Source organism: Buteo buteo, chromosome 10 (genome assembly GCF_964188355.1).
Source record: "Buteo buteo chromosome 10, bButBut1.hap1.1, whole genome shotgun sequence".
Taxonomy (NCBI): Eukaryota; Metazoa; Chordata; class Aves; order Accipitriformes; family Accipitridae; genus Buteo; species Buteo buteo.
Genome location: NC_134180.1, coordinates 7,854,213 through 7,867,209, shown reverse-complemented (window position 1 = coordinate 7,867,209; position 12,997 = coordinate 7,854,213). Strand labels below are relative to the sequence as shown.

Genomic DNA, 12,997 nt, shown 5'->3' with positions numbered 1-12,997 from the left:
CTTCTATTGTTGTGGAAGTTGCCAGTCTCATGATTTTCACACTTGTACTTCTGTCTGCCCAGTCAATTTCACTTCTCTCTCACTTGTCTTGAAATCATCTTGTAAATACTTCTTTTAAAGAAATGGAACACTTTCTGGTTCTCTAATGTATTTCATTTACAAATACCTTATTTGATTTAATGGAATGAATAAGTCATGCAGCAATACATAAAATGTACTTATTGTGTCAAATTCTGCTTTCCTGTTTATCCATGAAGTGGTGGAGAATAAGAACAACAGATATGATTTGGGTTTTGTGCAGCTGAACTATCAGAAAATGACTTCCTTCTGCCCTGTTCATGTGCATTCGTACCCTCCAAGTTTCATTTTTCAGACATCCAGATTAGGTATCAGGAACCTGAAGGAAGGAACTGTGTCATCTCTTGTTCATCCTGTACATGGAGCCCAACTACCGGTCAGAATATTGTCTTCACTAGCTTCTGGCAATGCCCATATTTTTCACCTTCCTGAAGTTCATAACTCATGTCACTAATATCCGGTTTGCACAGAGTGACATTTAGAAATATGATAGAAAATACTGAAATGGATCCCTTAAATCCAAACCAACCAGAAAATGAACTAGTGAAAACAATAATGAAACACATTACTTTCATTTTGCAAGCTGAAGTACTATAGAAGATAGTTAACACAACAGTTTAAAAAAAAACAACCAGCCCCCAATCAGAGTTTTTTTTAACTTCAAAAGTCTCTTTGAAAATCTTTGCTGCTTATTATCCATGGAAGGACACTTATTTCTGAAATATAGCTCGAGTTATTTTTTGAGAAATTGGCTGGAGTCTAAGGTGTAATTCAGCTTCTCTGGAAAGTAAAACTATGTTGCTTAATCTCACTTTCTTTTGTACTTACACCTTGATCCCACATCTCCCTCCCCCCAACCCCAGTGCCGGTACTGAGTATTTTGGAAGTGTAGCTTTTTGTAGTTAACAAAATGTGCCTGGGAAACAGGAACAATTCAATGAAAAGAACGTGAGGCTTAGCACACTAAGCTGATCTTGTCTCTCTTGATGTCTCCTGGAACTGCTTGCAAGCATTTTGGATAGTTATGATCTGTTGTAGTGTCCAGGATATTTTAGAGAACACAGTACCCTGTTTTCCCAGAGGGGTATAGATAAGCAGGTCTAGAAATTTGCACATGAAAAACACATGCCCAAGATACTGCTGCAGCTTGGTGCCCTACTCTTCATGCAGTGTTGTGTGGGAATAACAGCTGGATCTAATCCTCAGCACACAGGATTTCTGAGGAAACAACTGGCAAATTCCTTCCTTTACAAGACAGTGACCAATGTTTGTATTAGCAAGTCAGCTTGTTTCTGTCCACACCCAGTGATGGTTAGGCATCTATGGGGAGATGCATTGGACTGGAGCAAGACAGTCTTTTGGAGCTGTGCAACTAATGTAATTCCTACATTAGAACTATTAAAAGCTTCATTAATTCTTAAATGGCTTGTATAGTTTAGATTTTAAAATCTTGGCTTGGTCTGTTCTGAGACGTCTACCACAAATGTGTTCTTGTCAAATTGAGAAAATTTGACTCTTATTAACATGCTACAAAGCCTGGGGTAATGATGAGGGAAGGCACTGAATGGAGTAAGCAGAGTGCTACTTCCCTTCCCTTTTAAGTGCTCATCACCTGTAAGGTTCTTGAACATGCTACTTCAGTGTTTCTTACTGGTTTGCTTCTAGAAACCACATCTTTATCCCCACTGTGACATCTGTCTTCAAATCTTTTACTCTCTCTAAGATGTGTGTCCAAACCAGTTCTCAGTAGTGTGCTAGCCCAGCTGCCTGTGCTTCCTGTATGTGGATATGTGCTTTATAGGGAGCAACACAGCATTTTCAATTGCAGACAGCATGGTTCAACAGCATCCTCTCTCATAGTCTCTTATTTCAGTTTCTTTATAACATGGGAATAATCATGTTTGCACATTTGCTGTGAAGTATTTAGTCTGCTGCACAAATATAGCTCACCTTGTTGCAGAGCTAATTTCGAGTGTTTGGGGAACCTTAATTTCCTGGATTTTTCCTAAAATTTCTTCTATTTGCTTTTGTGTAGTTCAGTGCAGAAAAAAATGAAATTAGCTTGATTCCACAACCTGTTCTGTGGCAGCTGCCTGAGGTACACTGCCTATATATGCACATTGCTTGTTTCCTGTTAAAAGTTTACTTCAATAAACATAATAAAATAAAATGAGGATTTGATGGGTAATCAAGTTTGTATCAATATGTTTCCTTTAACTTGCACTCAAACAAGCATTCCATGTCTATTTGTACTCTGTAATGCCCCCTCTCCACTTATTATCCTCCCCCCCGCCAGTGAAAATCAATATTAAAAATACTGACAAATTTCTGCAGAAACCTTTGTGGTACAGGCTATTCCATCCAGCCTGCTCGTGCTATACCCTTCAGTCTCTCTAAGGGACCCATGTCTAGTTCTCATAGCTTACTGAGTTTTGGAACCAAATCAATGCTTTCTTAGTGATTTTCTTACAGGCTGAAAACCTGTAGGCTGGTTTTGGATCTTCAGTGGTTTTCTTACACTGCTGGCCTGGTTGGTAGTGAGTGGGAAAACATGATCATCTTATTTCAAATGACGTTGATACTCTTGGATTATGTGCATTACCAATATTTATACCAGCTAACTTATGATCTCTTTCTTTGGTTTAGTTATTGGATATAACTTAGTCCCTTGCTCTGTGGAATACCAAAACTGTTTTTTTCAGGGAGCTTACATGAACATGCATGCTGAATGGGAGTGAATTCCGATTCTGAAACTTCTGTAGATGACAAGGAATAAATACTGAGCAATGTTTTCCTCTGGTTATCTGTTGATTTTAGAGTTACTAGTCTTGTAAAGCCCTATGAGAGGAATGTCAGTGTTTCCTATATTTCTCTAAAAGCAAAAGGAATCTCATGTTTGATCACACAAGTTCGTGCTTGTGGGACTTGTTGAGGGAGTTCTTAAGGGCTTCTCTGACCACTTCTTTCCATCTCAATACTTCATAAGCAAGTAAAGGGTGTTGCTGTGGGGAGAAACAGAATGGCTGAGGTTCCCTGCACCTGTGTGATTGGGAGAGTTCTGTTGTCTTGTTCAGAGTATGATAGGAAGGAACATTTGCTTTGTCATATATGTATTGGAAAACAATAAATCTTCCAATAAAATTGAAAGTTTCTATATGATCCATAAATCAGGTCTCATGACCATTCTCTCTTCTTCACCTCATCCCTCTTAAGTTTTCTTTTGCCCGACTTTCTCTTTGCATGATGTAGCCTCCTAGCTGTAGTGTTTATAGGTATGCTGTTCCCAACTGTTCTTTCATCTTTGGCTTGTATCTATTTTATAAAGTTCTGCTTTACCCATTTTCCCCCTGATTTTTATTGCCACCTTTAGTGGTTTTTTTCCTCTTTTCTTTTCCTCTTCTACCTTATGAGAGGAAAACAGCTCTCATATACTTCTCTTTACCACTTCCTATCTTAATTTCAAATTAACTGTAGAAGACCTCTCCACATTGTCACTTGATTCAACCCCTTCTGGAAATTCCCAATGTGTGCCAGAAGCCACTTGCTTTGCCAGAATCTAGGTGCTTTTCCTAGTATCCAACTTTACGAATGACCTTAACAATAAGACTAGAACAGAATAATCATATATAAAGTTGTATGGACTTGTACAATGAGTTATACAGCAAGTAAATATCTTCAAGTTTACATGATCCTTAATACACTCATACTTGTTGTAAGTACAACACAATAATACTTAGGCTTCTCTCTTTCTCCAGCCTTTTGACTGAAAACACTATATTCACTTGTTATGTTTTTTTTTGCTTGAATGATAGGAACCTGCAAAAAGTCTTGAATTTGCCACTGTACTTGCTAAATAAAACAAGTCTTTATTTAAAAGAATGAATGCAGCAGCAGAATTATGGCAAGTGAGTAATGAACTAAACTTGTGCCTGACTGCACCTCTGCACAGGTCATCCGGAAAGGCTGGCTGACCATCAACAATATTGGCATCATGAAAGGAGGATCCAAGGAATATTGGTTCGTTCTAACTGCAGAAAGCTTGTCCTGGTATAAAGATGATGAGGTAAGGAATGAAGAACATTTTTTCTACTGGGGAAAAAAACAGTATTTATTCAGGCTTCTGATACCAGCTTAAAATATTAAATCAGCTTGTACAGAATTTGAACTGAAAGAGTGTTTTAAGGTTTTACCTGTGTTCTTTAAATTTTCTGGTTTTGATTCATGGAAAATGCTGACCCTCTAAGACTTCTGTTGAAATGTTGATAACATAAAAAGGTGTTGTGTGGGGTGTTTTTGTTTGGGTTTTTGTTTTACTTTGTTCCTGTCTTCCTGTGGCTTCCACACATTGGTCTAAAAAAAAAAAAAAAAAGCCTATTTTGGAATGTTCTTGTTATTGTCCTATGTCTGGACTGCTCTTGCACATCTACTGTAAGTTGATCACAAATTGTCTAGGTAAAGTTACTTCTAAAAGTTACTACAGCATTTTATTTAGTGATAACAATTGTTCTCTGGCCTCATGTTCTGCGAGGATGAAAAGCCTGTCTGCAGAGTTCTGTAGCTGGTTAGTATGGATTTTCGAATTTGACAAAAAATGCACCTTGCTAAGAAATGTCACTGCTGATCAGTAAATCTGAGGTAAGTAATAAGAAAACTGGAAAAAGCATTTCTGTGATAAACAGGTCATCCAGGTTGCTCACTTTATTGTTGTTAGGCAGCTTGTCTGGTCTGTTTAATTATTTTTTTCAACAATGTTAGTAATGATACACTCTATCCAAAACTCCACCAGTCTTGTTGATTTTTGAAGGTTAAAATGGGATTATTATGTGCACTATCAGCTTTATAGTAAAGCCCTTGTGGTTTTTTTAAGGTTTGTGTTGGTTTTTGTAGAAAAATTGGGCTACATTAAAAAAAAAATTCCTATTATTTTCTGATTTTTTTTTTAAAGTTAAATGTTTTCAGCAAAAATTTAGTGGTTTTTAGGGTGAATCTGTTCATTGGATGGAAGAGGCATAGGTAAAGAGAGAGTTTTAAATGAGCTTTAAACCATCACTCAATCTTTCCATGTTATTCTAAGTAATAATCAAAACACTGGCTTACTCCAACAAAACAGGGAGTTGGTTGATGGTGACTGTGCAGACGATTCATATTCTGTTTAAACTAACTTAGCGTTTTACTGCAGTGGATTTTCTAGAACCACTGGGGAGAGGTCCTGCAATGCATGCACATAAGCCAGAGCTCTACTGAGTCCTGCAAATCCAGAACGCGGTACTTATCATAGGTAGTTACTTCAGTAATACTGCTGATGGTAGCAACTGTGCTGGTCAGTAGTGTTTTTTTCCTGAGTCACTAGCCCTTTTGGGATAGACCTTAAGATTGAGGGACAGATTAGATTAATCTTGAAGATTTTGCTCCTTGCCCTTTAAGTTCTAAAGGGTTTCAAATGTATTTACTGTAACAGGAAAAGGAGTGCATGTCAGACAGAGGGGAGGAGCTAAGTGTCAAGTGGGGAAGTTCTATTCTCAGATTTCTTAAATATAATTTGAAGTATTTTATTGCAATGACATAAAAATGAATTTAAAAGAAATGCAAAAATGCCTTTATGAATTTGAAAATTTGAAGCTGTTGGTTTTTGTGATGTACCTTGAAGCTGCTAGAACTTGTTGTCTTAGATTAGGTACAGGTAACTGTAACTAAAATAAGTGATGTGGTGAGTTTAACACCTCTTGGTATGTTCTGTCTCAAGCAATTGGAGGTGCATCCAAGATGTGCTATGGCAATTTTTTAGGTAGTTTTGGTGTTGCTTTTTTGAGTCTGATCTTTGTTTAGTGTGAAATAGAAAAATTCCTGAAAATACTTATGGAATGTTTTCTGCTATGCAACTTTAAAAATACATCTTTTGTTTTGACAGTCTGCTAGGGAGAGTCACCTGGGAATCTCAGAATAGTACATGGAGGGAAATGGCCGCTGTCTGATTTCCATATGCATATTTTAAACTAATGTCTTTTAATTGCCGAACAGTTGGGTTTTGAGAGTCATGAAAATACCAGTAGTTCATTCAGGCCAATATGGGACATCACTCACGAATTTCTTAGAGCAGTAAGAGAAGATAACAGCATAGTATTCCATGTTTTTTGCTGGTGGAAGAAGTTCCTCCTTAAGTACAGATTTGCTGTATAATTTGATTATTCTGTCCTGGGAAAGAGTTCACAAAGTTATGTTGGAATTTTTTTTTTTGTTTACTGGGCATTTCTCAGTAGGACTTAAAAGATTAGTAAGCTCTGTTTTAGACACTTTCTGAAGATGGTTGAAGCTATGGCTTGACCTGTAGGTTAATCAAAAGACCGGTGACTTGTTTCAGAAACAAAACTATTGGCTTCTGAAAATAAAGAAGCAAATATTTGATCTCCTGGCTGAATTCCAATTTTTGTAATTACATTTTGTCTCCTTAAAATGTTCTCCTCACTTTCAGCTTGGCTTGGTATTTGTCACATCCTGTTCTCAGATGATTATTGAAATGGCTGCATGCTGTTGTATTTCCACCCTGGTAAGATATGTAGTCTTCAGTGATGTGTGAAGTGATACCCATGTTTATGTGTCTGGACTGTGCCCGGGCTCAGTGCGGCTGTGCATGCTGTGAGGTCATAGGGAGTTCAGATCCCCCGTGCCTCCCGCTCGGGCTGGTCACTTCTGCAGTCCTTGCACAGTAGCAAGAACTTCTCCATTGCAGCTGGGGAAGATGCAGAAAGTCAGGTCTCGCCTTTGTTCTCCTGCCACAGTGATGAGTTCCCCCTGCGCCTCTACCTCTGAGTAAGGAATGTTGTAGCAGCTTGTGTACCAGTGAGCTCTGACAATGTACTTGACAAAGCTAGAGCGCTTGCTAGGACCTCTAGAGCTGTGTACCCCCTCTAGTGTAAGCTGAGCCCATTTTCTGTAGTCTGGAATTTACTCTGAGATGAAAATCACTCTCTGAATGCAAGTCGTTGCTTGCTAGTGCCATCAGAAGGATGTAAATTATTTCCTTTATTTGTGAGCTGCAGCTTTTGTAAGTGAAGAATCCACAGTGGAATGCACTTTGAAGCAAGTTACTTTGGCAAAAGATTTCAAAATTTGTTGTGTGATATCAGTATTACAAAAGAAACGATTGGTTTCTTGACGTGGTTTTGTTGCTGCTCAAACATACAACAGGATTTTATTCCTGATGAGATGGGAATCAGTGCCTAAGAATGCCTTTTAGGCTTATAATTATGTAGATATCAAGTTGATGTTTGAACAGTGTGGGTTATAGTATCAGTTATGTGAATACTAATCTAGATTAGTTTCTCATCCTGCATACAGTTGATATGTTTATGACTTTGTTGCATGACCAGTACCATGACTTTGTGCTTTTCTACTTGCTTAAAATCAAGCAAGGAAAATACTGTGTACCACTTTGAGGCTGTTGGAAGTAAGTGCAAGATTAGCACATTCATTGACCTCACGAATAAAAAGAGTTTTCTTTCGTGGAGTATTCCACATAATACTAGCTAAAGTATTATAAGGCCTACCTACACAAAAAAAGATTAAATCTGAGCATTTTAGCACTTGGTTGTTACTGCTTTGTTAAGTAGCACAAAAGGCTGTAAGCTTTTGTGCCAAGATTCATTTGAGAGTTAACCCGCAAATTTGAAGTTTGTGAATTAGCCACTTCTACATTAGGGTAAAATGGACTTTGGGAATGTGGAACACCTTTCTAGTTTATGAGTCAAAAAGATCTTTGTTGTAAACAAAAGGATGCCATTTGTAAAGTGGTGTAGCATTTTTACAGGGCATGGTCAGAGAATGTGATTTTATTATTCTTTCTAAAGCATCCAGAGGTTTCACTGGCATTATTGGTGTGCAAAAGATGCCAAGCTGGGCTGTAGGGGAAAAACTTCTAAAAATGTGACATTTACATTTACTGGAAGAATCCCCTTTAGCCTTATTTCCAAATAAAATATTTCCATTCTGTTTCAATAGGAAAGGATAGTATTATCAACTTCCAGTGACAGATGCAGTTTGTATTGTAATTTCACAGTTAATTCCTAATTGTAAAATTCTGTGTGGTTTGGGAGGGAGATATGAAAATAAGTGAGGAGGTGAGAGAGTGGAAAGGGGAGAAGTTACTCCAAGGTCTAACATTGTGTCTGTTTATAGAATTAACTTGCCACACAACAAGCTGCTCTCGGCTTCTGCGGCTAGCAGGAATGTTAGTCATTTTTATACCAACAATAACCTAATAACGCGAGTTGCTCAAGTTATGCCTGAGAAGTAAATGGGAGGATGAAACATACAATGGTGCCGCAAAGCTGCGTATAAATAAAACTTATTGTTAGTGAGTTAATGAGAACAACTAGGAAAAGAGTACTATAGGAAGCACAGTGAAAATTTCAGCAGTGGGTTTTATTGTATTTTATAGGCAGTGTTGGTTTGACTCTAGGTGAGTTGCAGTACGCGGCTTGGTTACTGACCGGCCGTCTGAGATCCAGAGTGACTCTTGGCTGGAGCTGTTGGTGAAGATGCTCTGGTGTGTCAGAGCGGTTTCCCACTGGCGGCTGTCCCTCAGGCTGGGTTGTCATGCGACTGCCTGTCTGTGCCTGCTGTACAGGTGAGAGGATGTTCTGCACAGCAAGTGTAGACAGGCAGACACATGACAACTCCGTCCAGCCAGTCCCTTGGAGCCATCACCGCTGGTGTGCAACACTTTGTACCATTCCGGTTTGGGGGGCTTTGGAGGGGAACACAGATAACAGAATTAAACTTTAAAACATTGGGAGCTGTAGAACAAGAACAGAACTTGATTTTATTCAGAAAAGAAGCGTTTCGGTACATCAGTTATCATTGTGCTGACATATATTAGAGATGCGATTTCAACAGACTGGTCACACTGAGCATTTGAAAAAACAAAAAGGATTGAAGCTGTGGTTTATTTTATATGCAGTTCATACAGGATTTTGCCTGCATATTGTACTCACACATAGTAATTTAACCAGATGTTTTTACTCTTCTTGGAAGCACAGAAATACTGAAGTTCAAGATAAAGGATATGTTTATACAGTACATATTTTCTAGGAGCAGATAAGTACAATAATCTTGCATGTTAAAAATAAAAATCTTTCTGCATAAATGGAGGAAACCACTTGCACATTAACCCAGTTAAAGGGAATGTGCTGGAAAGAAAACTGGTTGCATTTTCTATCTATTTTGCTAATATTTTATAACTATACACTTATAATGATATTTCTGTAGTATTTTGCTTGGCATATTATTTAAATTTAGCTTTCTCTCAAAATCTACTTTGTAAGAAAACAAAATGACTTTGTAGAGCTTCAGTAAGTTTTTCAGTTAAACATGGACTATGCTATAGATCAAAAGCATGCAAACAACAGCATCATTTCACATGACAAGATGTGCTGCTTTGCTAAAATTTCCTGTGTATAAAATACACACAGTGACTGTAATCCAGTTTAGCAATGACGTTTGCAACATCACTGGGGTGTTGTTTCAAGAGGTATAAAACACATTGGAAGCTTAAAAGGGGAAAAAATAGTTGTATTACTTTTCTATACAGATTAAATGATTCTGTTTTATAATGGTGTTCTCAAATCACTGTTGCTCGCTAGTGCCTCCATAGGTAAGCAGCAAGCTTGTGCTTTCAAACCCTTCTCAAACATATCCCATACAGAATAGCAGCAAAACACTTAAGTTCCAGCCTGAACACTGATTGTAAAAGGGATGAATTTACCAAAAGGCTAAAGGTAGAGATAGTGTTGAGGCTTTAAATTAGACTAATAATAAATTAATATGTAATTATTCAGGTGTTCTAGCTCTAATCATTACTTTGCCATAAAGAAAAAGATGCATTTTAGGTAATATACAACTTCAAATGTACAATTAAGTTTATCAATTATATGAATAAAATTTTCCTTCAACCTAACAAGATGGAATAAGATGTCTTAAAAAAATGAATGAAGCACAAAACATGACTAGCTAATTCAGACATGAAAAATTAATTCCAAGACATTAAAAATACTTACTGTGACTTTATAATATGCTTACTTAAGTTTTTGTAGCTCTAAGTAAAATTCTAAGTGTGTGCTTTAAGTTGGCATGTCTTCCTACCCGCTTCACCATTTTAAAGAAAAACAAAAGTGGGAAATTAGAAGTGGTTTTAAAATAAATATAAAACACTACTTGTTTTATAGATTTCACCAAATTTAATGTCTGCATTTTGTCGTTAAAGAAATCAAAGATCTTTAGTCTGGGAGAAGATTAGGTCTCAGTTTCTGTGTTATGGATCCTTGAAATAGCAAAGAATTGTACAGTAAAATTCATTGGCAACCTATAGTATAAAAGGATTGGAAGAACAAAAGTATGCATTTTAATTAATAGGTTTTCTGTTAATAACTGTCAGGGAGGTTATGCTGGCAGTAAAAGTTGTAAGTGGAAAGATTGTGCGCGCTTTCTAATAACTGTACACAAGGAGAATTCATCAAAGAATCAGCAAAGAGATTTACATCTTGAACTGAGGCAAATTTATTTTGCCTTCACTTAATCACTGGGTAATACTAATGACTGGATAGTTATCTCCACTGGATTCTTGTTTAAAAACTTTGAAATTCCTTGAAATTGTGGTTGATAAAGGGCTTAACATTTTTGGGTGCTGTATCTGGTTGATTCATTGAGTCAGTAAAGGGCTCGAGAATATTTTAGGATACTTGTAACAAAAAAAATAATCTCATGATTGCCAATATTATATCTACAGGAAACTATATTAAGGATCTGACTTTAAATATTGGCGGCTTGGAAATTGAGTTGAGAACTGTATTCTCTCTAACTGTGATCAGGACTTTTTATTTAAGGGCTGGTTGTTATTTTTAGATACTGTTTTGCAATGCAGCGTAAAATGCAGTACTGAAGTACAGTAGCATTATTCAGGAAAGTTTAATTCTTAACTGTGGCATTTCCTGTCTTTTTGTAGGTTTAAACCTGACCCTTAATATTATTTCAGTTAGGATTTCTTTTTTTTTTTTTTTTTTTTTTAAACAAAGTACAGTTTAGGAAGCAAAGCCTTTTGCAAGTAAAAGTAAAGTTATGCTCTTGATTAAAATTTAGTATTTTAAAACAAAAAAAGCACACTAAGATTTAGGGGGTTTTATTTTCCAATCTGCTTAACAGAGTCTGATTAAAAGATTATAATAATTTAACATTCTATTTAGAAGTTTGGAATTCTTATGCAAGTATTTTGCTATTTTGGTTATAATATTTTCCATATAACAGTGATACTTGGGTGGTCTGCAGAAATGTCGGTGGACGCACTGTGATAGTACAGGAAGGGGGGCAAGGAGCGTGGAGAGGATAGCAGTGTCTTTTAGTCTTCTGAAAGTACAAATGCGTTAAATAGCACTGGTAACGGTAATACAGAAGATAACATGCAACTTAATGACAAGGCAGAAAAATGTCAAATGGCATGTTTTTTTAAAAGTAACTAGTTTTTTTTCACCTTTGGATGCTTATTTGATCTGTATTTATTTCTGTAAAGTTAAGTGACTCCCCCCCTCCTTTGCTTTTTCCTTTTTTTTTAACATTAAAGGAATATATAGAAAAGTGTGAAATATTTTTCTTCCTCTTCCCTATTTAATTTTGTTGAGTGTACTAAAAAAAAATACACTCCTTAAAGATGAAAGAAAGTCCATTATATTGAAACAGTCACCTACTTAAATGTTCCTACTGGCTTTAATGTGCTTTTCCTGTTTTTGTGCATTCTAAGGTAATATGGACTGTATCATTTAGTTTATACACCAGGCATAAGCATTGAGATTGTCCTGGTTTTACAGAACTCTCACCATGATTTAGTATGCATTGAATCCTGCTAAGTTTTTTAGTCATTGCGAAAAGTAATGTTTGCTTTTCTCTCTTGAAATATTTGTATACAGCTATCTTATGTTTGTTGACATGCATATTTAAAACCTCTTGTTTTATAACTACAGTAATCTTTTCTGTATGATTATGATCAGCTAGAACTTGTTTCAACTAAAACAGCACTGGTTTAAGAATGACAGAATTGACTTTGAAAATGTTTTGATTACTGAGCCAAGTAGATATACTTCCTTATTCATTCCTAACAATACAGGCTTTCTTTCCCTATCTGTTGCTTTGCACACTGCATTCCCCCCCCCCGCCTCCTTTCCAAGCCCCATGCCAAGGGGGCCTCCTAGATCTCAGCCTTACAGTCTAAAAATGTAACTTTGAAGAGTCATGGGTGTATGGGAGGGGAATCACTTCCTAAATCCAGAAAGGTCATTTAAAATAAAGATTAATGCAAATAGTGGACTAGAGATAAGAGAAACACTAGTTCCATATGTATTCATTGTCCTTGCTTATTTAGCAAAAGTTAATGCAGGCTATCTTCAACAGTATTTGCACTGAGAGCCTATTATTGCCTGGATAACAATAGTTCCTTTCTTAATTTCTAGATCAGAATTATAAAAAAATAGAAGTAGCTATGCAAGTAAGCACTAGGTAGAAAAAAATATTCACAAATGTTCATATGCCACTTGAAAGCATAACTGAGCGAGTTTCTTAACAAGATTTGGAAACATTTTTCTACCGCTTAAACAAAATCTAAGTCATGAAACTTTTCAGATTTGCTATGCCTAAACCAGCAATCATACTTAAAGAGAGACTGAGAAATTTTAATGCAAGTTTGAGTCTGGTTCCATTCCTTTAATTTCTTCCTGTCTTTTCAGATTTTCTATTAATAACTACATTTAACTGTGTGTTGTAACTCCACTTTAAAGTAGAATGAGAATAAAAATGCCGTCTACTCATACTATAATGGATTAAACCCCACTAATTTAATCCTAAAGATAACCTTCTGCAAAATAAAGGAAGATAGGGTGGT

General features: G+C 36.5%; 1 protein-coding gene across 1 annotated transcript in view; it reads left to right on the top strand.

Annotated features, from left to right (window-relative positions):
* Positions 1-12,997, top strand: part of DNM3 (dynamin 3) — a 190,188-nt gene that overhangs the window by 60,862 nt on the left and 116,329 nt on the right. Inside the window, 1 exon segment of the mRNA XM_075038434.1 lies at positions 4,028-4,141. Coding sequence (XP_074894535.1) covers positions 4,028-4,141 — 114 coding nt within the window.